The 24,916-nt window shown below is 42.0% G+C and overlaps 2 protein-coding genes across 2 annotated transcripts; one reads left to right on the top strand and one right to left on the bottom strand.

The window, feature by feature from the left end:
• Window positions 1-1,928: 1,928 nt before the first annotated feature.
• WFDC9 (WAP four-disulfide core domain 9) lies at window positions 1,929-4,200 on the bottom strand. Its single transcript, XM_036244678.1, has 3 exons — window positions 4,110-4,200; window positions 2,466-2,607; window positions 1,929-1,968 (listed from the first exon to the last, which is right to left on the bottom strand). Exons 1-3 carry the CDS (start codon window positions 4,198-4,200, stop codon window positions 1,929-1,931), a joined length of 273 nt encoding a protein of 90 aa, XP_036100571.1.
• Window positions 4,201-16,244: 12,044 nt separating this feature from the next.
• Window positions 16,245-24,620, top strand: WFDC10A (WAP four-disulfide core domain 10A). The gene is made up of 2 exons (XM_036244676.1): window positions 16,245-16,335; window positions 24,472-24,620. The coding sequence occupies exons 1-2, from the start codon at window positions 16,245-16,247 to the stop codon at window positions 24,618-24,620; spliced, it is 240 nt and encodes a 79-aa protein (XP_036100569.1).
• Window positions 24,621-24,916: the final 296 nt, after the last annotated feature.

The raw sequence follows: 24,916 nt of genomic DNA, 5'->3' as shown, positions 1-24,916 counted from the left end.
GGGTATATGTGTTATTAGACTTTTGCTTGTTCCTCTGTTAATCTGTCTTTTAATGTGGGGTGGGGTGGGAGGGAGTCTCAGCCAAGAACCTGATAGGGTAGAGAAAAAATTCTTTTTCTTCCCCGACAATATCAAGGATACCCAAGAGGATGGCCCTTCCCTGCTCCTTCCTTTGGGGATCCTTAACCTTTAGTTTTTCTCTACTTTTTTTTTTTTTTAGTCAGGAAGGAATTAACACTTCTCCAAAGAGCTCCAAGTGGCCTGACTGGTTTGGCTCATTGGTTAGACTGTTGGCCCTCGGACCAATGAGTCGAGGGTTTTATTTCGGTCAAGGGCACATAACTCGGTTGTGGTTCGTCCTCGGCCCTGATCGGGGTTGTGCAAGAGGCAGCCAGTCGATGTGTCTCTCTCACATCGATGTTTCTCTCTCTGTCTCTCTCTCTCTCTCTCCCTCCCTCCCACTCTATCTGAAGATAAATGGAAAAATATCCTCAGGTGAAGATAAAAAAAAAAAAAAGAAAAGAAAAAAAACAAAGAGCTCCAAGTCCTCTCTATCCCTGAAGGCCAAGACAAAGCCCCACCCGAAGGATGTTTACCTGAGCCCCTGAGCCATTTCTCTGAGATCGAAGGCAACAACCAGTGTCCTTTTAGGCCTTAATCCTTTTCCCAGCCTTGGTCTTTTCTTCATCACATCCAGGAGCTTTTCCTTGGGCTAGACAGTTGGTAAGTGTGATGAGCTGACCAATCCATCTAGGTGAGAACATCTGGTCCTCTGGGCTAGGAAGAGGAACAACCTGGACACGTAGTGAGTACTCTATAATCTTCTCATCCAGGGGAAGTTATATTTTAAAAATAATATTCAAGATATGGATGACAAATGGTAGAAATTCAGATACAATTTAGAAAAGCAATATGGACAGAAAGGCCTGCCTTGCATTACTTAAAATTTCAAGAAAACAGTAAAATTGCCCAGGTAAAACTGCCAGGAAGACAGAACTTACCTGGCAGGAATAGAAGGATACTGGGGATGGCAGACCGAGAAATAATTCTGAAAGGTCAGAGTACCAACCCTGAGGGCAGAAATAATTTCTCTAATGACAGGAGATGCCAGTTTCTCATCAGGAAGGTGCTTGTTCAATTGAACAGAGTAATATGGAGGCCAGGGTCTTAGATCTTGGTTGAGGAGTCTGGCTTTGCATATGTAAACAGCTCAGAGACTGCCATATGTTCACCAAATTCCTCTTTCTGTTGTTCAGGGGCAGACAGATAGACTATATTTCTTAGTCTCCTTTGCCAATATGTGGGATCATATGACTACATTATAGCAAATAGAATGTGGATAGAAATAATGGACTCCACTTGTAGGCCTGACCATTAAAGACCTTCTGCTTGAGCCTCCATGCTACCTTTCTTCTCTCATCTGCTGGCTGGATGCAGAGGCAGCCCTGGAAGATGGTAAAGCTATAGATGGATGGAGCCAGTGTCCCTGCATCATGGTACAGGTGGCTGTTTACTGACCATCCTCAGTGAAATGTATTGTGAATGAGAATAAACTTCTACTGTGTTAACCCCATGAGAGTTTTATAAATCTCTGTATTTCTGCTACAGCCATGGGCTTATTTAACTAATCCCTAGGTCTAACTGGAATAGCAGAGTTGGGTGCCTGTGCCCATAATGGGATGGGAACAGCTGTTGGGACATTGGGGATTGTAATAAGAGAAATGGAGTCACAGGGATAGAGTACAAAATAAATGCAGAGCCCTCGGGTTGGCATATCAGTTTATTTGGCAAAGACGAGCTTTCTCAAAATAGAGAGGTCAAGGAGAGAACAGAGGGGTCCTCACAGCTGGAGCCTGTGGGTATTGCAACAGGGAGCCAGACAGCAGTCTCCTTAGACCACATAGTTATCCTCCTGCCCACGCTACTAGTCAGCCGGTTTTAGGTTTTAGCAATGTTTTAAAGGGTTCTCTGGAAGAGAAAAGTTAAGTGGTGAAAAGTCAGTGAACCCTGGAGGACATCCATTCCCAAACTTAATAATACCCTTGGTCCCAGTTAACGGGAACAGACATTGTTTCTGTAAGATTGGAAATAGCCCACTTTTAAGCAAATTTTCCCAAGAGGTTTGTCAATGGCGCACGTAAGTGGAGACTACAAGGGGCTATTGAGAGGCCAGATGAAGGCAGCGATAACTGGGGCCTTGGACAGAGGAAGGATGAACAAACTGATGGATAGAGGTTTCAGGGGAGCTAAATGAGAGTGAAGAAGAGAGCAGAGGCCCCCATGTTGGTATTTTGGTTTATTCTGCAGTGAGTGGCAGCCTTGGTGTGGAAATCAAGGGCATTGCTTTATGCTGTCTCTTTGACCAGGATTTGGGTGACTGCACCCTTCTGTTCCAGGTCACATCTTCTGAATGGGACTGAGAAAAAGCATACCCAGGCCCAGCATTCCCTCCCCAAACAACTCACTCATTGTCCAAGCAGATGTTTCCACAGAAGGTCCAGCAGCATGTATGATTTATTCTTAAACATGTGTGTGACCTAGTGCACCTTTTCTCACAAAACATTACCGGAGGATGGACCCAACACTGCTCAACTTCTTTTACTTGAACTGAAATAGACGGTAGGAGTTGGCAGGGTCCATTCATTCACAATTTGAAGAAACCCTTCTCAAAATTAACAATCCCTAAACTCCGGAATCTGAGCTCCAAGCCGTAAAGCACATCTCTGCCTTTCAAGAAAATCCCTTCCTTGAATTCTAGCCAATGTCTTTTCACAAGAGACCATCCTTGCATGACATGGCTTCACTCTTCTCACGCGTGCCCCCCACAACACTGCAGGCCTCTGAGCCCTCTCCAGGCTCCCTAAAGACAGGACCCAGGATACCCTCACCATGTGTGGCACTACCTCACCAAATCTATTCTTATTTAACTTTAGATTTCAGGACTTAAAATATTCTATGGCTCCAATTTCCACACCTAATTGCAGAATGAAAAACTGAGCCGGGGGAGACTAGGAACCTACTTTTCCCCTTTTCTATTTTCTCTCTCTCTCTCTCCCTCTCTCTCTCTGTTTTCTTAAATAATTTTTATTTTTCAATTACAGTTAAAAATTTTTTTTATTTTTCAATTACAGTTGATGTATAATATTATATTAGTTTCAGGTGTGCAACCCAAATAATTAAGCATCTATATAACTCAAGTGATAATGCCAACAAATCTAGTACCCATCTGACACCGTACATAGTTATTACAATATTACTGACTATATTCCCTATGCTGTAATTTACATCCATATGACTATTCTGTGACTACCAATCTGTACTTCTTAATCTCTTTATATTTTCATTCAGCCCCCTAACCCCCCTGCCATCTGGCAACCATTAAAGTGTTCTCTGCATCTTGAGTCTGTTTCTGGTCTACTTGTTTATTTTTTTTAGATTCCACATATAAGTGAAGTCATGTGGTATTTGTCATTCTCTGTCTGACTTATATCACTGAACACAATACGCTCTGGGTCCATCCTGCTGATACCACCTAAGCATTCAGCCTCCCGAAATTCCATATATTTTACTGGCCCACAACCTTCCTTCTCGGTCCCTTCATTATCCCCAGTTTCTTTCCAGATGACCCCAAACTTTGACTCTCTAAGGACCCCCTATTTGTCTTGTCTATTTTTTCATGGTCTAAAAGATGTTTCCCCTCCAACTAAATGAATGTGTTAAAATATTATCCTTTTGGTATCCATCTCAGGCTCACTCAGATCAGGCACAGAGATTCTGAAAATATGGGCTTAGAGGGAAGCTGTGTGTGTGCTGGTGTTCCCTCTGCTCAAGGTGGTCTGACAGTGGAAAAGATCATTTCCTGTGAGCTATGAAATGTAGACAAAAGCTGCATTGCCTTTCCATATACCCAATATTGCTTTCAGATCTGAGAGAGGGAGCTTGCAGGGACACCAGATTGGGAACATCCAACCTAATCTTTCTTGGATGTCTCTGCTTTAAAAAGGATTCTGATCCTTTTAAGGGTGATTCTGGAAAATGGGCCCTGAGTCAGTTATGCCAGATATCACAGGCCTAAGCAGAACACCCTCCTTCGTTGCCACACTACCTACAGGAAGTTATCTTCCTGATACCTCCCAGCACAGGCAGAAGTATCACAACCCAACAGATGGACATGGTGAGTAGGAGAACCCAAGGCTTCATGATAGTCTCTGAGTGTGTTTGGGTTAAGTTCTGGCACAAGACAGGTCTTCTCCAGATGCTGCTAGAGGCAGAAGGAAATTAAGGAGAATAGGGTAGGAAAGAGAGAAAGTGTTTATAAATATTGTGTTATTATTTCTCCTACTTTTCCTTTTCACCCTCTGGCACCTAACAACATATCAAGCTAGCCATTGGTGTCCCCTGGCTTCTTCCCCATCTTGCATTACATACTGCTCCCTTTGCAAACGTATTTCTTTGAAAAATGCATTGCTATTTTTCTAATTAAAAAACAATAAACCTTCAGATTGTAAAATTTCTAAGACAAAAAAAAAATACAAAGAGGAAATGGATAAGCATTAGAAATTCCACTACCCCAGAGATAACCAGTATATGTGTATCCTTTAATGTTGTAGTTCTTGTTTTCATGAAGTTGGAATAGTAGAACACAAGGAGTGTCCTGATTTTTTAAATTTAAGAACATATGTAACCAGATGATATAATTTAGTCAAGACCTTAAAACAAAGAGTACCAGAGGGCTTCCAGAGTGAGTGAGGAGATGGATTACTCAGCAGAACTTGAGAAAAGATGATGGCCAATGGCTGGTCAAGGGACTCTTAAATCTTTCATCTACATAGATGGTGCAAATGACAGATGTAGGCACGTGAATCATTGACACATTGACTTTGAGGCAAATTGGATTTAGGTGACTTGTAGAGAGATAAAAGCAAGAGAAGATTGTGGAGAGAGAGAAAAATGAAAGAGAAACCCTTAAAATGTAAAATACCAGCTATTTAGGAGCTTCCACTCTTAGACACATATCTGCCCTGCAACCTACTCCATTCAGAACCTACATTCCTGCCAGCTTGACTTGGCATGGCTTGATGAAGGAAAGTTGCCAAGTTAAGGTGTTGAGGTTTCATTTACCATTGGGCAATATTTACATCAAAGGATACAACTTAATTGGTAAAGTTCCAGACCAAAAGAGGACTATCTTTGAGCACAGCTTTCTTCCAAAAATCTTATAAATGACTTGCAATTTTTGCATAGGAAAGCCAGTGGGCATAGGCAGGATGCCCAGTCCTTGAACGTGGCTCAGAGTGTTGTTCTGATGCTCTGAAGACATCAGCACAGAGCAAGACAAATGTACAAAGCAGATAGTCTGTTAACCACTTACAGGTGAGGATATGAGGTCTGAGGTAACTGGGTGAAGGTGGGCATGGATTGGGATTGACTCTGGATTTCTGGCACCTGCCTTTTGCACAAAGAAGGAGGAAAACTGGCACACAGTGACAGAAACACAATAATTCCAAAGTAATGGGTTATATAAAGCTGTTTATTGGCATTCAAAAATATCATTCTAGACCCGAATTGTCCAGAGCTTTGAGATCTGTTCACTTAAAAGGCCTCATGTTTAGTCTAGTGTTCTGAGTTTCCAACTTGCCCCTGAAGGGTATTCAGAATATGGGGATGCCCAATCCCCTTCTTTGCACAACTTAGGTATACTAAGTGATCCCAGAGAAGAGAAACATCATCATGCCCAGGCTAAGTATGATTCACATACAGAGTTCTGGGTGAATTTTTTGGCCATCCTGAGATAGAGTATAGAACAATGAAAAGGTCCCTAGATATCACAAAAACACAGAACTATTTCTCCCCACAAACTTCAGGGTCCCTGGGCTTTCCAGATAATGTTAAAGGAGAGAAAGTATTGAATTTCAAGTCAGGAATGCTGGTATCTTGCTTCATCTCTGCTCCTTTTACCTATGGGACCTCAGACAGGTCATATCACCTCTATCTCCATGTGTATTTGAACAACAGAGACAATGAGCCCCACCTCACAGGAATAATGTTGGCATCACCTGAGCAAAGAACCCATCCAAGAAAACCACAAATAAAAGCTTATGCCTCAAGACCCTTACCCCACCTACCTCTAGCGATCTCTAAGTTGAGTGTCTGCAGTAACTGGCTGACGGCTCTTTTATCTGGACTCTTCTTATTTGAGGAGGGGGAAGGGAGATTGTGTCCAGGAACAAGGAGCAGAAGAGCAGAAAAACAAAGGTCAAAGGCCTAGAACTTAATGATGATTTTTTGTTAGTGGCAGATCTTTACTTTCTGCCCAGGAACTGCATGTTGGCCATATAACCAACTGTTTCCTTCAATACTCACCAATCCAGAAGTACTGGATTTTCTTTGATGTGAGCAGTATCTCCTACTAAACTGGAAGGAACATTGTGTACTTGGGTTGCAGCTCTGGCCACCCTCAAAAGACCCCAGTCTAGAGTCTTTATCTAATGCATCTGAGTCTACCCATAGGTTGAGAGTGGAGGATGGGCAGTATATCTATGTTCCTTTGACTTGATGTGTGGGCTATTGAAGGTCTCACCCTCTTCTATATTGATTATCCTTTGCTAATTAAAGCATAACATCATCTCCCACAAAATGCCATGTGGCTTTTTATGTGGATAAAAAGAGACCAAATAGGAAGGACTTTAGAAAAGATAGATTTGGTTCAATAATATCAAAGAGGGGCATTATATTGGGCATACATATGCATGACTTGAGGCTCGCTAGGAAAAAAAGTCAAGTGAACAAGGGCCAGGGACTCCCAAGGAGCAGACCTCCTTCTCCCAAACCTTGTCCACAGGTGTGTTTTATACAGTGACAAGAGATATCCATATGTGAGAGATTTCCCTCAGGCTTTGTTGGGTGTCTTGAGCAGCAAGAAATATATGCCAGGATTCCAGAGACTTGGCTGAGGAGGGTGGACCAGTACAGAGACCAAAAGCAGTCTCTAGGTATTAAGTCAAGGAACTAGAGACTGCATTTTGTGCCAAACCTAAAATGATTGAATTATGAATTCCCTAGACATTGGTTTATATTGCAGAAAAATGATGTTTCGTGCAGGGCAATCACAGCCTCATGCTCTGTGTCTGGCCCAGAAGTTGGGGGTTCTTGTTGGTTAGTTTGAGGCACACAGACACAGATGAGACCAAGGAGGTTCCTCCCAGGATTCCTGCCACTCTTGGTTCTGGACCATGCAGACAGGCCTGCAGAAAGCCATGCAGAATTTAGAAAAATATCTCCTCATTTAAAATGCAGTGTCCTGAAAAAATTACAACTAAACTACAAAACAAACATCCTTCGGAACCGCCTGAAATCAAGTTGAATGGAAGTCCTACAAGTGCAAAATTAAAGAAGCCACGCTGAGATTGGTAGGAGGGGCGGTGGAGCAGACAGGCTGCTCCCACACCCACGTGTGGCGGATAAAAATCAGGAGGGATGCCTTGGCTGGGAAGGCCCTCCCTGAGGAGCAAGGGGTCCCCATCCCCCATCAGGCGCCCAGCTCAGGGTTCCAGTGCCAGGAAGAGAAGTCCCACTAAAAGCCAGTGGGAATTGAGGCTGACGAAGACTGAGGCTTCTGGAGCCCCAGGCGGCTCCTCTTAAAGGGCACAGACTTTCTTGGACCCGCTCCCTCTGGGCTCCAGAGTGGAGGGGAGGCAGCTGGAAAGGCACCAGAGACATACAAAGAAGAAATGAGTTGTTTGGCATCAGGGTGAGGGCTGGAGAGGCAGCTTTCTCCCAGACAGACGTGCTGGTGGAGGTTGTTGTTCCTTTGGTGGGCCCTTTCCCGACGAGGTCCGCAGAGGGGTACCACATCGGGGACTTCAGCAACCTGGCTTACACTGTTTGCCCCGCCCTGGTGATTCCTTTAGGTCCTACCCCACCCAACTTTTGGGCCCACCCAAGCTGTTTCCAGTGGCTTTACCATAGGATTGGTCTTTTTGGGCTCCTGCTTCAGATTTTCCCAAATTCTCACCAACAAGCAGCTTCTGGCCACAGCAAGCCCCATACCTCTCATTAAGTGGTCCCAGGCCCAGAACCAGAAGTAGCCAGCCTTGGTTCACAGCTTGGCTTTGCCTGGGCACCTCCAAGCCCAGCACAAGAAGCAGCCATCTGCAGATCACTTTGTAGCTTATGCCTGGTGGCCCCGGTTAGAGCACAGGCAATGGCTGACCCTGCCCCAGAGCCAGCACACTCAGTGGACAACTTTAGACCATGGCGAAGCACCACCACCCAACCACCTCCACAAGGGACACACTCGAGGAATGGACTCAGTGGGTACCAGAGCCCTGCTGAAGTAAGTCTTGCTCTATGTGGTGGGTCCCTGCACAGCTGATCATCCAAGGTAGTCAGAGGTCAGTGGTTAATGGGCACAGCCAGTCCTTGCAGCTGATCAGCCTGAGTAAATCCCTCCCACTGATGTGCCAACAGCAATCAAGACTCAATTACAACAGAAGGGTACAAAGTCCACACAAAGGGTGCAACTTGAGTGCCCAGTTGGGTGACCAGGAGGCTGTGCCACTGAACCCTACAGGACACCTACTACAACAGGCCTCCCTAGGAAGCCTAGGAGACAGCAACTCTACCTAATACATAAACAAACACAGGGAGGCACCAAAATGAGGAGACAAAGAAATATATCCCAAATGAAAGAACAGAACAAAATTCCAGAAAAAGAACTAAACAAAATGGAGATAAGCAATCTCACAGATGCAGAGTTCAAAACGTTGTTTATAAAGATACTCAATGAACTTAGCGAGAATTTCAAGGAACTTTGTGAGAATGTCAAGGAACTTAGTGAGGACCTCAAGAGCATAATAAAGGACCAGTCAGAAATGAAGGATGCACTAACTGAAATAAAAAATAATTTACAGAAAATCAATAGTAGAGTAGGTGAAGCCAAGAAGCAAACCATCAATTTGGAATATAAAGATGCAAAAAACACCCAATCAAAATAGCAAAAAGAAAAAAAGAGTTTTGTTTTTTTTTAAATGAGGATAGAATAAGGAGCCTGTGGGACAACTTCAAGCATACCAACATTTGCATCATAGGAGTGTCAGAAGGAGAAGAGAGAGAGAGCAAGAAATTGAAACCCTATTTAAAAAAATAATGACAGAAAACTTCCCTAACTTGGTGAAGGAAACAGACACACAAGTCCAGGAAGCACAGAGAGTCCCAAATAAGATGAGCCCAAAGAGGTCCACACCAAGACACATATCAGAAAAAAGCAGTTAGTTACCTACAACAGAGCTCTCATAAGGCTGTCAGCTGATTTCTCAAAAGAAACTTTGCAGGCCAGAAGTGAGTGGCAAGAAATATTCAAAGTGATGAAAAGCAAGGACCCACAACCAAGATTATTCTACCCTGCAAAGCTATCATTTAGAATCAATGGCCATATAAAAAGTTTCCCAGACAAGAAAAAGCTAAAGGAGTTCATCACCATCAAAATGTGGACAAGTCTTCTTGAAGAAGAAGAAGAAGATAAAAAAAATATGAACAATAAAATGGCAATAAATACATATCTATCAACAATTGAATCTGCTAACAAAATTAGCAAGCAGAACAGAAACAGACTCATACATGCAGAGAACCTTTTATTGGTTGCCAGATGGGATGGGGGTAGGTGAAAAAGATGAAGGGATTAAGAAGTACAAATTGGTTGATAGACTGATGAACCTCAAAGGGAAGGGGAGAGGTAGGGAGGGAAGAGAGAAACCAAAGAACTTCTATGCATATATGCATAACCAATAGACACAGGCAATAGTGTGGGGAAGTCAGGAGGGATGTGGGAGTGGGAAGGAGAAGGTCAAGGGCTGGGGGGGAGGGACATCTGTAATACATTCAACAATAAAGATAAGTTTAAAAAAATAAAATAAAATAAAATTCAGTGTCCTACAGGACTTGAGGAAACTGACACTCCTCTGTTGAGTCAAACATGTTTATTTCAAAAACTAATTCTCTATCTACATATATATGTATATTTATTTGTCTATGTTAAAACACCTACAGTTGTCCCTTGCCACTTCACGCTTCAACTTTTGTGGCTTCACTCTATCTCGGTTTTTTCAAATATATTTATTAAAAAGTTGATCGAGACAGTGAAAATTATATAGCACGTGCTCGGTTGTCTGAGTCAATTATACACCCAGTATTACAATTAAAATTAAAATTACTGTATGTATGGACTGTAGGCCTATGTATTCGAGCACCTCCGCAAATCCTTCAATGCCAAGTGCAACCATTCGACCACTCTTTGTGTGTGGGTAATAACTTTTTTCCAAAAAATTATGTATGGTGAAACCAAGCCAACCAGAGTGTGCTGGTCACTAATTGGCTATCCTATCCTCTTTCTATCCTGGCCACTGATTGGTTCAGCCTCATGCAAATTTGTTTCTCTCATACACGATTCTACATTGCTACGCATCGGAAGCATCTTTGCTCTTGTAAGTGTTTGCGATTTCTGAGAACTTTTATCTGAGCCCCACAATGGCTCCTAAATATGCTGCTGCTTCTAAGCCTTCTAACGATAAAACTAAGCACTGGAGGAGAATGCTTACCATCCAGGAGAAGGTGAAATTCTTGGATGTGATCAAAGAAAGCAAGAATATCACGGAGGTTGCCCACCATTACAACTTGAATGAGTCTACTGTTCAGTCCATCCGTAAAGATGAAAAGAATATCCGTGCAATGGCTACTGTCTCTTTCAACAAGGAAGCAAAGAGCGTCATGACAAGTAGTAATAAGTTCATAGTGAAAACAGAGTCTGCCCTAACCGTTTGGATCGGTGACAGCCATAAGAAAAACATTCTGTTGGATTCGCTAGTCATCTGGGAGAAGATGAGGCAGCTCTATCAGCACTTTATGGCAGACGAACCTCAACCAGGACCCTATTCTGCAACATTCATGGATTTCACAGCGAGCAAGGGTTGGTTCAAGAGGTTCCAGAAAGGTATCATCTGAAGAGTGTCGTTCTCCACAGAAAAGCTGCCTCTGCTGACCAATCTGCAGCAGAGGGCTACATGAACAACACGTTCCAGATGATCCTTGAGGAGGGCAAGTATCATCCAGAACACGTGGATGAGCTGCTGGAGACACATTCGGATCTTAGTGGAGATGACTAAGTCTGCGAGTAAGGAGAAGGAAGAGCAGCCAGAGGTTCCTGGGGGTCAGGAGGAGGAAGTTGGCCTTACATTTGAGGGTCTCTCACAAGACATGAGAACTATTAAGGTAGTACAGGACATGATTGGTGAATGGGACCCACAAATGATGCATGCATTGTGGTTCCAGAATGCACTTGATGGAGTGATAGAATCCTACAAAAGCCTCCTCACGCATATGGAAAGACAGCGCCAGCAACTGCCTATCACGATGTTCTTCAGTAGCACACCCAGACACCCACTGCCTACTAGAAGAAGGTGACAACACACCTGCTGATGATACCACACCACCTGAGGACTCTCCTACTGAGGTGCCTTCAGCAGAGCAGTAACCTTGCTCTTCTTTGCTGTGCCATACATCTCTTCCTCTTCATCACTTCATTATCAAACAAGTTGCACTATTTTTATAGGTTAGTGGTTGTGTGTAAGAACTGTGTGTGTGTAATTAAATGTACAATAATAATATGATATTTGTAACATCTAATATGTCTTATTTTCTCTTATTTTGTCTAATATATTGGGTAATACAAGTGTAATGGTGACCAAAGGGTGTTATTTCACGGCTAGAGGGCTCTAATAATGTTAAAAAAACTTATTTAGAAGGTTGTAAACAGGTTTTCTATGCTCTAACTGCAAAAATATTCAATTAATAAGTACAGAATCCTACTTCACAGAAATTTATTTATCGCAGTAGAGTCTGGAACTGATTAACCACAATAAACGAGGGCCAACTGTACTTACTCTTTCATCTCCAAACTCCACTTCTCTAACATTAGTCTAAAATCAAGGCAACCAACTGAATGGGAGAAGATAGTTGCAAACAATACCTCCAGTGAGGGGCTAATATCCAAAATATACAAAGAACTCACACAACTCAACAACAACAAAAAATATAAGGGGCAGAGGACCTGAACAGACACTTTTCCCAAGAAGACATACAAATGGCCAGTAGATATATGAAAAGATGTTCAATTTCACTAGCTGGAAGGGAAATGCACAACAAAACCACAATAAGATACTACCTCACACCTGTTAAAATGGCTATAATCAATAAGACAAAAAATAGAATAATAATAATAAATCAATCGACTTCCAGTCAAGATGGCAGGTAGATAAACACGGTATCGCGTCCTCCCACAACCACATCAAAATTACAACTAAACTACAGAACAACCATCATTCAAAACCGCCTGAAATCAAGCTGAATGGAAGTCCTAGAACTACGGAATTAAAGCAGCAACCACATGGAGACTGGTAGGAGGGGCGGAGGGGACGGGCTGGGCCCACACCCACGTGTGGTGGATAAAAATCAGGAGGACACCTCGGCTGGGAAGGTCCTACCTGAGGACTGAGGGGTCCCCCTTCCACAGCAGATGCCTCACTCAGGGTTCCAGTGCCAGGAAGAGAGTCCCCATAACTTCTGGCTGGAAAAACCAGTGGGAACTGAGACTCAAGGAAGCTGATGCAGCTGGAGCCCCAGGCAGCTCCTTAAAGGGCCCACGCATGGACTTATCAGACTCTCTCCCTCTAAGCTTGGAGGGGAGGCAGCTCGAGGGGCACCAGAGACATACAGGGAAGAACTGAGCTCTTTGGCTTTCTCCAGGACAAACATGCTATCAGAGGCCTTTGTTCCTTTGGTGAGCCCTTCCCTGGGGCGGCAGACAGTCGCCATATCTGGGACTCCAGCAACCTGGCTCACACTGTTAACCCCGCCCTGGTGACTCCCTGAGGCCCCGCCCCACCCAACTTTCAGGCCCACCCAAGCTGTTTCCAGTTGTTTAACCATAGGATTGGCCTGTCTTGGATCCTGCTTCAGGTTTTTCCTAAATTCTTTCAAACAAGCAGCATCTGGTCTCAGATAGCCCCATACCTCTCGTTAAGTAATACACAGAAACAAACACAGAGAGGCAGCCAAAATGGGGAGACAAAGAAACAGGTCCCAAATGAAAGAACAGAACAAAACCCCAAGAAAAGAACTAAGCGAAATGGAGATAAGCAACCTAACAGATGCTGAGTTCAAAACACTGCTTATAAGGATGCTCTATGAACTTAGTGAGGGCCTCAAGAGCATAAAAAAGGACCAGTCAGAAATGATGGATGCACAGTCAGAAATGAAGGAGGCATTAACTGAAATAAAGAATAATTTACACAGATTCAATAGTAGAGTACGTAAATCCAAGAAGCAAACCATCAATTTGGAATATAAGGAAGCAAAAAACGCCCAATCAGAACAGCAAAAAGAAATCCCCCAAAATGAGGATAGTGTAAGGAGCCTCTGGGACAACTTCAAGCATGCCAACATTCGCATCTTGGGGGTGCCAGAAGGAGAAGAGAGAGAACAAGAAATTGAAAACCTGTTTGAAACAATAATGGCAGAAAACTTCCCTAACTTGGTGAAGGAAACAGACATACAAATCCAGGAAGCACAGAGAGTCCCAAACAAGATGAACCCCAAGAGGCCCACACCAAGACACATCATCATCAAAATGCAAAAGGTTCAAGACAAAGAGAGAATCTTAAAAGCAGCAAGAGAAAAGCAGTTAGTTACCTACAAGGGAGTTCCCATAAGGCTGTCAACTGATTTCTCAAAAGAAACTTTGCAGGCCAGAAGGGAGTGGCAAGAAATATTCAGAGTGATGAAAAGCAAGAACCTACAACCAAGATTACTCGATCCTGCAAAGCTGTCATTTAGAATCAATGGCCATATAAAGACTTTCCCAGACAAGAAAAAGTTAAAGGAGTTCATCACCACCAAACCGTTATTATATGAAATGTTGAAGGGTCTTTTTGAAGAAAAAGATAAAATATATGAACAAACAAAATGGAAATGAATACATATCTATCGATAATGGAATCTACAAACAAAATGAACAGGCAGAACAGAAACATTCTCATGGATACAGAGAACATTTAGTTGGTTGCCAGATGGGAGGGGGTTTGGGGGAATGGGTGAAAAGGGTGAAGAGATTAAGAAGTACAAATTCATTGCTAGACTGACAAACCTCAAAGGGAAAGGAGTTGGGGGGTGGGAAGAAATAAACCAAAGAACTTATATGTATAACCAATGAACACAGACAATAGTGTGGGGAAAGGCGGGAGGGGGGTGGGAGTGGGGAGGAGGGGGTTAATGGGGGAAAAATGAGGAACATCTGTAATACATTCAACAATAAAGAGTTAAAAAAAAATAAGACAAAAAATAATAAGTGTTGAAGGGGATGTGGAATAAGAGGAATCCACATACACCGCTGCTGGGAATGTAAACTGGTACACACACTGTGGAAAACAGCATGCAGGTTTCTAAAAAATTAAGAATAGAGCTACCATATGACCCTGTAAACCCTCTTCTGGATCTCTACCCTACATTTTTAAAAACATTTACTCATAAATATCTATATACCCCTGTGTTCACTGCAACATTATTTACCATGGCCAAGACATGGAAGCAGCCTAAGTGAACAATTGGGTAACAAAGATGTGGTCCATATATACAATGGGATACTACTCAGCTAGAAGAAAGCATGAAATTTGGGGAAACATGGTAGATCATGAGAGTATCATGCTAAGCAAAATAAGTCAGATGGAAAGGACAAAAACCATGATTTCACTGACATGCAAGATATAAAACAGAAAGCAACCAACAAACTCATAGACACAGACAACAGTATGGAGGTTATCTTAGGGGAAAGGGGGTGGGGAAAGGATGAAGAAAATGAAGAGGTTCAAATATATGGTGACAAAAAGAGATTAGACTTTGGTTGGTGAGCACACAGTGCAATATACAGATGTATTATACAATTGTACACTTGAAACTTATGTAACTATTAACTAATGTTACCCCAGTACATTTAATTTTTTTTTAAATAAAGGATTTGCCCTGGCTGGTTTGGCTCAGCAGTTAGAGCGTTGGCCTGCAGACCAAAGAGTCACGGTTTGAGTCTGCTCAAGGGCACATACTTCGGTTGCAGTGCAGTCCCTGGCCTTGGTTGGGTCATGTGGGAGGCAAACAGTCGATGTGTCTTTCTCACGTCGATATTTCTCTCTCTCTCTCTCCCTCCCACTCTATCTGAAGATAAATGGAAAAATATCCTCGGGTGAGGATTGAAAAAAAATGAAGGATTTATGAATAAATGTGCTCAACATGATGTCGTCTAGATCATCAGAAACTGATAGAACACAAATGCTTGACAATAGGTATTTATTTTAAAGAAGAGCTGTACAATTGTGGAAAACCATGTTTTGTGAAATATTTACATGATTAAATGAGGGTGGGACAAGATGGGTAACAAAAGGTGGATGATTCGAAATGTGAGGGAAAAAATGTTTATATTAAATATGCAAACCAACTAAAAAGATAATATGACCTTGAACAATGTGAGGCTTAGGAGCACCAACACTGACACACTTGAAAATCCACTTACAACATTTGACTCCCCCAGGACTTAACTACAATTGGCCCTTAGCTTCCACAGATTCAAGCAATGGCAGTTAGAAAACAGTACTTTTTTTAATGCTGGGTGTGGAAATGCAAAAATATTGTTTAAATCCGCAATTAATTAAAGCTGCAGATGAGAAATCTCAGGATACCCAAGAGTCAACAGTATTTATGGAAAACAATCAGAGTATAAGTGGACCTGCACAATTCAAATCTATGTTGTTCAAGGCCAACTATACAATGAGACACAGGTTAATTCTATACAGTGGGGTTATCATCATTTTTAACCTATATTTTTTTCTTTCTTCTGTAAATTGTTTTGTAATTAGAAAACAGAACTAGATTACATCTTTCAGGGGAAAAAAATCTGTTTGTAAAAGAGAGGGTTAGTTAGGTGACAGGAAGGGCAGTCTCTGCAGAAGCCAAGCCCCACAGAGAACAGGCCATGGGAAGGGGCAGGCACAGGGGAGGAAACAACTACTCCTTGCCCTGCCCTGACCTGCCCTCGCCAGGGGAGGCAGGGAGGAGCCCGGGACAACCTTTCTTCCTTCCCTCCTCTCACCAGCTTCCCAGGAAGGTCTGTGCCAGACGTAGAGCTCACTGCTCAGGTCAGAGTCATGCCAACCCAGGCTCTGCTGCCCATCCTGCTTCTCTGTGTCCTGCTGCTGCAGGCCCAGGGAGGGCTCTTTAATCGGAACAAGAAGCCAAGTAGGTGATGGGCTGGGGGGACAGGGATGGGGAGGGGGAAGGAGGGACTATGTCCAGCTAAGGAGGACTTGGGACTTGGAACCTTTCAGCACATCCAGCTCCAACCACATCACTATGAAGACTCTGGTTTCTTTCAAGCCATTGCCCTCTAGCCCTTTACCCGACCCTGGGACTAGTGACTGGGGTGGAGGGAACCTACATATTTTTATTCTCCATTCCAAAAATCCAGAGAGATATGGTACATACAAGAGTGAAAGGTGCACAGGCTGAGAATTCCTTAGTTTCTGCACATATGTGACAAGTATACATCCAGAGAGGCTTATGAGAGTAGGTCTAGAATGAAAGCACATTGGGAAAGCAATTTTTGAGAGGGTAAGGGTCAAGTTAAAATTATTATCAGAGGACCAGGATGATGATAGTGGAAGGAAAATATTACAAGTGTTATTTTGTTTTGTTTTTTATTAATTTATTTTTTTTACAAATATTTCTCCTATTTCCCCCATTGACACCCTCCTCCCAATCACACCCTTCATCCCCAGCATTGTTGTCTATGTCCATGGTTATGCACACATGCATATAAGTTCTGTGGTTTATCTCTTCCCTCCCCTCTTCTGAGGTTTGTCAGTTTGTACCCTACTTCTACGTCTCTGGGTCTATTTTGTTCATCAGCTTGTTTTGTTCATTATATTTCACAAATAAGTGAGATCATGTGCTATTTGTATTTCTCTGATTGGCTTGTTTCACTTAGGATAATACTCTCCAGGTCCCTCCATGTCATCTCAAAGGATAAGAGATCTTTCTGTCTAACAGCTGCATAGTATTCCATTGTGTATATGTACCACAGCTTTTTTATCCACTCATCTATTGATGGACACTTGGGCTGTTCCAGATCTTAGCGATTGTAAATAGTGCTGCTACGAACATGGGGGTACATAGATTCTTTCTGATTGGTGTTTCAGGCTTCTTAGTGTATATTCCTAAAAGTGGGATCACTGGGTCAAATGGCAGTTCAATTTTAAATTTTTTAAGGTAACACCACATTGTTTTCCATAGTGGCTGCAACAGTCTGCATTCCCACCACTTGTTGTGTGATGATTTGTTGATGGCAGCCATTCTGACAGGTGTGAGGTGATACCTCATAGTTGTTTTCATTTGCGTCTCTCTGATGATTAGTGAGCATTTTTTCATATGTCTCTTGGTCATCTGTATGTCCTGTTTGGAGAGGTGTCTATTTGGGTTCTCTGCCCATTTTTTAATTGTGTTCTTTATCTTCCTTTTGTTGAGTTGTATGAGAACTCTATATGTTTGGGAAATCAACCCCTTATGTGATATATCATTGGCAATTATGCTCTCCCATATAGTGGGTAGCCTTTCCATTTTAATGCTTGTTTCTTTTGCTGTGCAGTTTTTTAGTTTGATGTAGTCCCATGTGTTCATTTTTTCCTTTGTTTCTCTTGCCTTAGGTATTGTATCAGTGAAAGTTCTGCTGCGTGTGATGTCTGAAATTTTGTTGCCTACATTTTCTTCTAGGATTTTTATGGATTTACAAGTCACATTTAAGTGTTTTATCCATTTTGAGTTGATTCTTGTATATGGTGTAAGTTGGTGGTCTAGCTACATTCTTTTGCATGTAGCTGTCCAATTTTCCCAACACCACTATTGAAGAGGCTGTCTTGACTCCACTGTATGCTCTTGCCACCTTTGTCAAATACTAATTGAGCATACTGTCTCAGGTCAATTTCTGGGTTCTCTGTTCTGTTCCATTGATCTATATGCTTGTTCTTGTGCTAGTACCAGGCTGTTTTGATTACAATGGCTTTGTAGTATAAACTGATATCCGGTATTATGATCCCTCCTACTTTGTTCTTCTTTTTCAAGATTGCTGTGGCTATTCGAGGTCTTTTTTTTTTTTTTTTTTTTTTTTGGTTCCATATAAACTTTTGGAGTATTTGGTCTAGTTCTGTGAAGTATGTCATTGGTATTTTGATGGAGATTGCATTGAATCTATAGATTGCTTTGGGTAGTATGGACATTTTAATGATGTTAATTCTTCCAATCCATGAACAAGGTATGTGCTTCCACTTTTTTACATTTTTCTCTGTTTCTTTTTTCAGTGACCTGTAGTTTTCTGTGAAGAGGCCCTTTACTTCTTTGGTTAAGTTTATTCCTAGGTATCTTAAATTTTTTGCCACAATGGTAAATGGGATTGTTTTTGTTAGTTTCTCTTTCTGTCAGTTCATCGTTGGTGTATAAGAATGCCATCAATTTCTTGACGTTAATTTTGTATCTTGCTACTTTGCCAAATTCATTTATTAAACCTAGTAGATTTTTTATGAAGTCTTTAGGGTTTTCTATGTACAATATCATATCATGCAAATAATGACAGTTCCTTCTTCCTTTTCAATTTGGATTCCTTTTATTTGTTCTTCAGGTCTAATTGCTGTGTCTAGGACTTCCAGTACTATGTTAAATAAGAGTAACAAAAGTGGGCATCACTGTCTTGTTCCTGTTCTTAAGGGAAATGCTTTTAGTTGTTGCCCATTGAGTATGATGTTGGCTGTAGGTTTTTTATTTATGGCCTTTATTATGTCAAGATACAATCCCTCTATTCCCACATTGCTGAGCATTTTTATCAGATATAGGTGCTGGATTTTGTCAAATGCTTTTTCAGCATCTATTGATATGATCATATGGTTTTCATCTTTCATTTTGTTTATGTGCTGTCTCACATCTATTGATTTGCAAATATTGTACCATCCTTGTACCCCTGGGATGAATCCCACTTGGCCATGTTGAAAAACTTTTTTAATGTATTGCTGGATCCGATTTGCTAATATTTTGTTAAGGAGTTTGGCAACTGTGTTCATCAGGGATATTGGCCTCATAAAATGAGTTTGGAAGCCTTCCGTCTTCTTGGACTTTTTGGAATAATTTGAGGAGAATGAGTAACAGACCTTCTTTGAATGTTCGGTGAAACTCCCCTGTGAAGTCATCCGGGCCTGGGCTTTTGTTTGCTGGGAGTTTCTTTATTACATGTTTTATTTCCTTAGTTGTTATTGTCTGTTCAAGTTTTCTATCTCTTCCCAGTTCATTTTTGGGAGACAATGTGTTTCTAAAAATTTGTCCATTTCACCTAGATTGCCCAATTTTTTGGTGTATAATTGTTCATAGTATGTTTTTTTTTATTATTATTAATTAATTGTTACAGATGTTTATCCTTTTTCTCCCACTGATTCCCCCCTCCCTTCCCTCCCTGCCCTGTCCCCAGCTTTGTTGTCCATGTCCATTGTTCATGCATACATGCATATAAGTTCTGTGGTTTATCTCTCCCCCCCACCCCCTCTTCTGGGGATTGTCAGTCTGTACCCCACTTCCACGTCTCTGGGACTACCCCATTCCTCAGACTGTTATGTCCATTATATTCCACAAATAAGTAGATCATAAGATACTTGTCTTTCTTTGTTTGGCTTGTTTCGCTTAGGATAATACTTTCCAGGTCCCTCCATGTAGTCTCAAAAGATAAGAGATCTTTCTTTCTTACAGCTGTGTAGTACTCCATTGTGTATATGTACCACAGCTTTTTTATCCATTCATCTACTGATGGACACTTGGGCTGTTTCCAGATCTTAGCTATTGTAAATAGTGCTGCTACAAACATGGGGATACATATATTCTTTCTGATTGGTGTTTCAGGCTTCTTAGGGTATATTCCTAGAAGTGGGAACAGGGGGTCAAATGGAAGTTCAATTTTTAATTTTTTGAGTTTGATGTAGTCCCATGTGTTCATTTTCTCCTTTGTTTCTATTGCCTTAGGTGATGTATCAGTAAAATTTTGCTGCATATGATGTCTGAAATTTTGTTGCCTACAGTTTCTTCTAGGATTTTTATGGATTCATGAGTCACATTTAAGTCTTTTATCCATTTTGAGTTTATTCTTGTGTAGGGTGTAAGTTGATGGTCTAGTTTTATTTTTCTGCATGTAGCTGCCCAATTTTTCCAACACCATTTATTAAAGAGGCTGTCCTTACTCCACTGTATGCTCTTGCCACCTTTGTCAAATATTAATTGAGCATATTGCCTTGGGTCCATTTCTGGGTTCTCTGTTCCATAGTATATTTTGATGATCCTTTGCATTTCTGTTATGTCAGTTGCTGCTTCTCCTCTTTTTTTCTGATTTTTTGTATTTGGGTCCTCTCTTTTTGTTTCTTGGTGAGTCTGGCTAAGGGTCCATCAATCTTGTTTATCTTTTCAAAGAACCAGCTCTTTGTTTTACTGATTTAAAAAAAATTTTTTTTAGTTTATATGTCTTTTATTTCTGTTCTGATCTTTACTATTTCTTTTCTTCTACTTGCTCTGGGGTTTTGTTTGTTTGTTTGTTTGTTTGCTTGTTTGTTTACTTTATAGTTCTTTAAGTTGTAGGGTTAGAAAGTCAATTAGGAATTTTAATTGTTTTTTGAGATAGGCCTATGAACTTCCCTCGCAGGACAGCTTTTGCTGCATCCCATAGACTTCGTGTTGTTGTGTGTTTGTTTTCATTGGTTTTCAGGAAGTTTTTAATTTCTTCCTTGATCTTCTTGGTAACCCATTCATTGTTTAATAACATGCTATTTAGCTTCCAAGTGTTTGAATGTGTTTGTGTGTTTTTGTTGTAATTGATTTCTAGTTTCATGCCATTGTGATCTGAGAAGATGCTTGATATGATTCCAATCTTCTTGAATTTGTAGAGACTTACTTTGTGTCCTAACATGTGGTCTATCTTTGAGAATGTCTTGTGTGCACTGGAGAAGAATGTATATTCTGCAGCTTTGGGCTGAAATGTTTTGTAAATATCAAGTCCAACTGATCTAGTTCATCATTTAAGGACTCTGGTCTTATTAATTTTTTGTCTAGAAGATCTATTCACTGGTATCAGTGGGGTGTTAAAGTCATCCACTATGATTGTATTGCTATTGATCTCTTAATGTCCTCCAGAAGTTTTTAAATATATTTTGGTGCTCCCGTATTTGATGCGTATATGTTTACCAGGGTTATATCCTCTTGTTGGATTGATCCTTTTAATATTATGTAGTGACCTTCTTTGTCTCTTATTATGACCCTCGTTTTGAAGTCTATCTTATCAGATATGAGTATTGTTACACCAGCTTTTTTAAATTTCCATTTGCTTGGAAAAATTTTTTCCATCCCTTCACTTTCATCCTGTGTGAGTCTTTTGTTGTGAGGTGGGTCTCTTGTAGACAGCATATATATGGGTTGTGTTTTCTTATCCAATCAGCTACCCTATGTCTTTTGATTGGAGCATTTAAGCCATTTACATTTCAGGTTATTATTGATAGATACTTACTAGTTGCCATTTTTATTTTATGCCTGTGTTCCTCTCTCTCTCTCTCTCTCTCTCTCTCTCTCTCTCTCTCTCTCCTCCTCTTCCCTCTCCTCCTTCTTAACTTCTTCTTCTTCTTCTTCTTCTTCTTCTTCTTCTTCTCCTTCTCCTTCTCCTTCTCCTTCTCCTTCTCCTTCTCCTTCTCCTTCTCCTTCTCCTTCTCCTTCTCCTTCTCCTTCTCCTTCTCCTTCTCCTTCTCCTTCTCCTTCTCCTTCTCCTTCTCCTTCTCCTTCTCCTTCCAACAGTCCCTTCAGCATTTCTTGCAGTGCTGGTTTGATGGTGATAAATTCCTTTAGTGTTTTTATTTGTTTGTTTGGTTGGTTTTTTTTGTCTGTGAAGCTCTTTATTTCACCTTCAATTTTGAATGATAGCCTTGTTAGATTCAGACCCTTGCCTTTTATTACTTTGTATATTTAATGACACTCCCTTCTGGCCTGCAGTGTTTCTATTGAGAAATCAGTTGACAGTCTAATGGGAGCTCCTTTGTAGGTAACTTTCTGTCTCTCTCTCACTCTCTTCAAGATTTTTTCATTGTCTTTAATGTTTGCCATTTTAATTCTGATGTGTTTAGGTGTGGGGATTTTTGGGTTCCTCTTACTTGGAACCCTCTGTGTTCCATGGATTTGTGTGACTTTTTTCTTCACCAATTTAGAGAAGTTTTCTGTCATTATTTCTTCAAACAGATTCTCCATTCCTTTCTCTGATTCTTCTCCTTTCAATATCCCTATGATGCAAATATTGTTACATTTTGTATTGTCCCATAGCTCTCTTAAACTCTCCTCCTGCTTTTTCTTTTTCTTTTTTTCCCATTTGCTGCTCTATTTGGTTGGTTTTTTAATACTTTTTCTTCTAACTCGCTGCTTCTGTCTTCAGCTTCTTCTAATCTATGATTGAATCATTCTAAGGTATTTTTCATAACAGCTATGTTATTCTCTATTTACTCTTGACTTTTATTCATAGCTTCTACCTCTTTTTTTAAGCTGATGTAGTTCCCACTGAGCTCTTCATACTTTTTATTAAGTTGCCTGTAGTTCTCACTAAATTGTTTGAGCACCCTTAAAATCATTGCTTTGAATTCTTTATCTGACAAATTGCTTTCTTCCATTTTCTGTAGTTCCTTTTCTGGTGATTCCTTTTTTTCCCTTTCATTTGGGTGGGTTGTTTCTGTGTCTCACCATTTTAGCAGTCTGGTAGTTCTAGGCCCAGTGAGGGATATTGGATGTGCAGGTAGGTCGACGTGTATCAAATAAGGCTACTGTGCCTCCCAAACTGTTTTGATGTGTGGCGCCTCATGCCTGCTGTGTGTTCCGGAGGATTGACAACTGGCAGCTAGTATTGGTTTGTCATGGTAGGTGCTCCTGGATTGCATGGGCCCAGCTGGTGCCCTGCTGTGGTGCGTGGGTCCCACTGGTGTGTTGCTTGGGTGTGTAGGTCCTTCTGGGGCTCTGCTGAGGTACACTGCTGCTTGGTGGGGCTCAGCTGCTGATCAGTCACTGCTGATGCTGCTAGGGGTGAGTGTTAGCTCCTGGTTTGCATTGCTACTGCTACTGCTGCTGCTGTTGCCAGGAGGTGCTTTCAGCTCCCATTCTCAGCTGTTGTTGGGGGCTGAGGATGCTCATCTCCCTTGACTTTGCTGGGGGAAGGACTCCACTCCAAATCCACTGCTGCAGTTGTCAGGGGCAGGTCTCAGCTGCCCTAGCCTTGCTGCTACTTGTGCTGAGGATGGGTCTCAACTTCCAATCTGTGCTGTTGCTGCTTGGGAATAGATGTCTGCTCCCAAGCCTCTGCTATTGGGGGTGTGTCTTTTCTCCTGAGCTTCAGCTGTCATTGGGGATAGGCTCCACTCCTACCTAGTCACTGCTGCTGTTGGGGATGGTGCTCAGCTCCCAACCAGTTGTGGTTACCACAACAGGCACCTCAATAGCACTGCTAGTATACACTTGTCTGCATTAACACAGCAGGATCCACTGATCCAATGGTACAAGGTGCACTGGTGGACTCGGGTCACTCAGCCCTAGTTGCTCCCTCTTGCCTCCTCCCAGAGAATACCAGGGACCTTCCAAAATGGCAGGGACTTCTAGCCACGCAGGTAGAAGCGCCCTGAGAAGCCACTTACTATAGTAGCCAGCTGCTCCCCATCCACAGCACAGGAATCTTCTGCACCATGGTTCTGCACTACTCAAGGTTGCTCATCCACACTCACATCCACTCACATGCTCTCTCACACTCGCTCACACACCCTCACTCCGGTTCTGCTGGCTACCATCTTTTTCTGGTCACTCACACTCCATGTGTTATTTTGGGGGAAGGGGCAGGGATATGACAGTCAGTGACAGTGACAAAAGGAGAGAGAGGTGGGAGAGGCAGATTAACCTTCTTTTCTGGACCCTAAAAATTCTGTAGAGTTTGGGAAGGATTATAGATGTCTCCAACTGTTCTGAGTTTTCAGACTCAAACTGTGGATACTGTGGGGATGACTTCATCATGGCCATGACTAATATGACAGAATCTTGGCTGCAGGAGGATGGAGAGGGCTCAGGAAGCCATGGCATTGATCTCTATTGGTGGAGAAGGGGATAATGGATTGAAGATACTACCAATCACCAGAATTTGGTGAGGGCAGAAAGTGAGTTCCCTGAAAAGCCTAAGAATGTCATGAGAGGGATGTGTCTGGGGTCTTGCAGGAGGCTATTCACTTTAAAAGGGTGTTCTGTGGTGTTGAGCGGGTGTTCATTGACCTTCCTCCTGCTCAGTTGCAGTTACGTGGCCAAACACTGATATCAAGGCGTGTGAGAAGAACGTCTTCCAAGACATGTGCAGACGCCACTGTGAAGATTACAGAGATTGTCAAGAAAATAACATATGCTGTTTAGCCTATTGTGGAAACATTTGCATGAACACTCTCTAAGTGGGAGAGAGGCTGGGCTGTGCATTCTGCTCCCCCAGCCCTTCACTTAAGACTGTGCCAAAGAATAATGACCTCAGATCTCAGGCACACAGTGGTATCAACATCAATGCCACCCTCCCCATTGTCTGGATGGCTTGTTCCTGTCAAATAAACCAGAACAAATGCCCAAGGACCTGCCTATTTTATTCCCAGGGCTGTGATCATTGAACACCCAGTGCAAACCCCCAGGCGCCCCCGCCTCCCTGGGTCCAGGTCCCTGCTCCCTCTCTCCTTGCCATTCTTCTCTTCTCTCTCCC

Source organism: Molossus molossus, unplaced genomic scaffold, assembly GCF_014108415.1.
Source record: "Molossus molossus isolate mMolMol1 unplaced genomic scaffold, mMolMol1.p scaffold_m16_p_6, whole genome shotgun sequence".
NCBI lineage: Eukaryota > Metazoa > Chordata > Mammalia > Chiroptera > Molossidae > Molossus > Molossus molossus.
Note: the sequence above shows the minus strand (reverse complement) of the source record. Positions and strands in the feature narration are given on the sequence as shown.

What these genes read in the sequence shown, in the direction of transcription:
- WFDC10A (XM_036244676.1), top strand. Translation starts at nt 16,245, where the DNA reads ATGCCAACCCAGGCTCTGCTGCCCATCCTGCTTCTCTGTGTCCTGCTG. An exon ending in TAATCGGAACAAGAAGCCAA is followed by an intron (nt 16,336 to 24,471) that starts GTAGGTGATGGG and finishes GCTCAGTTGCAG; the next exon opens with TTACGTGGCCAAACACTGAT.
- WFDC9 (XM_036244678.1), bottom strand. Translation starts at nt 4,200, where the DNA reads ATGAAGCCTTGGGTTCTCCTACTCACCATGTCCATCTGTTGGGTTGTG. An exon ending in TATCAGGAAGATAACTTCCT is followed by an intron (nt 2,608 to 4,109) that starts GTAGGTAGTGTG and finishes CGTCTATTTCAG; the next exon opens with TTCAAGTAAAAGAAGTTGAG. An exon ending in AACATCTGCTTGGACAATGA is followed by an intron (nt 1,969 to 2,465) that starts GTGAGTTGTTTG and finishes TTTCTCTTCCAG; the next exon opens with AGAACCCTTTAAAACATTGC.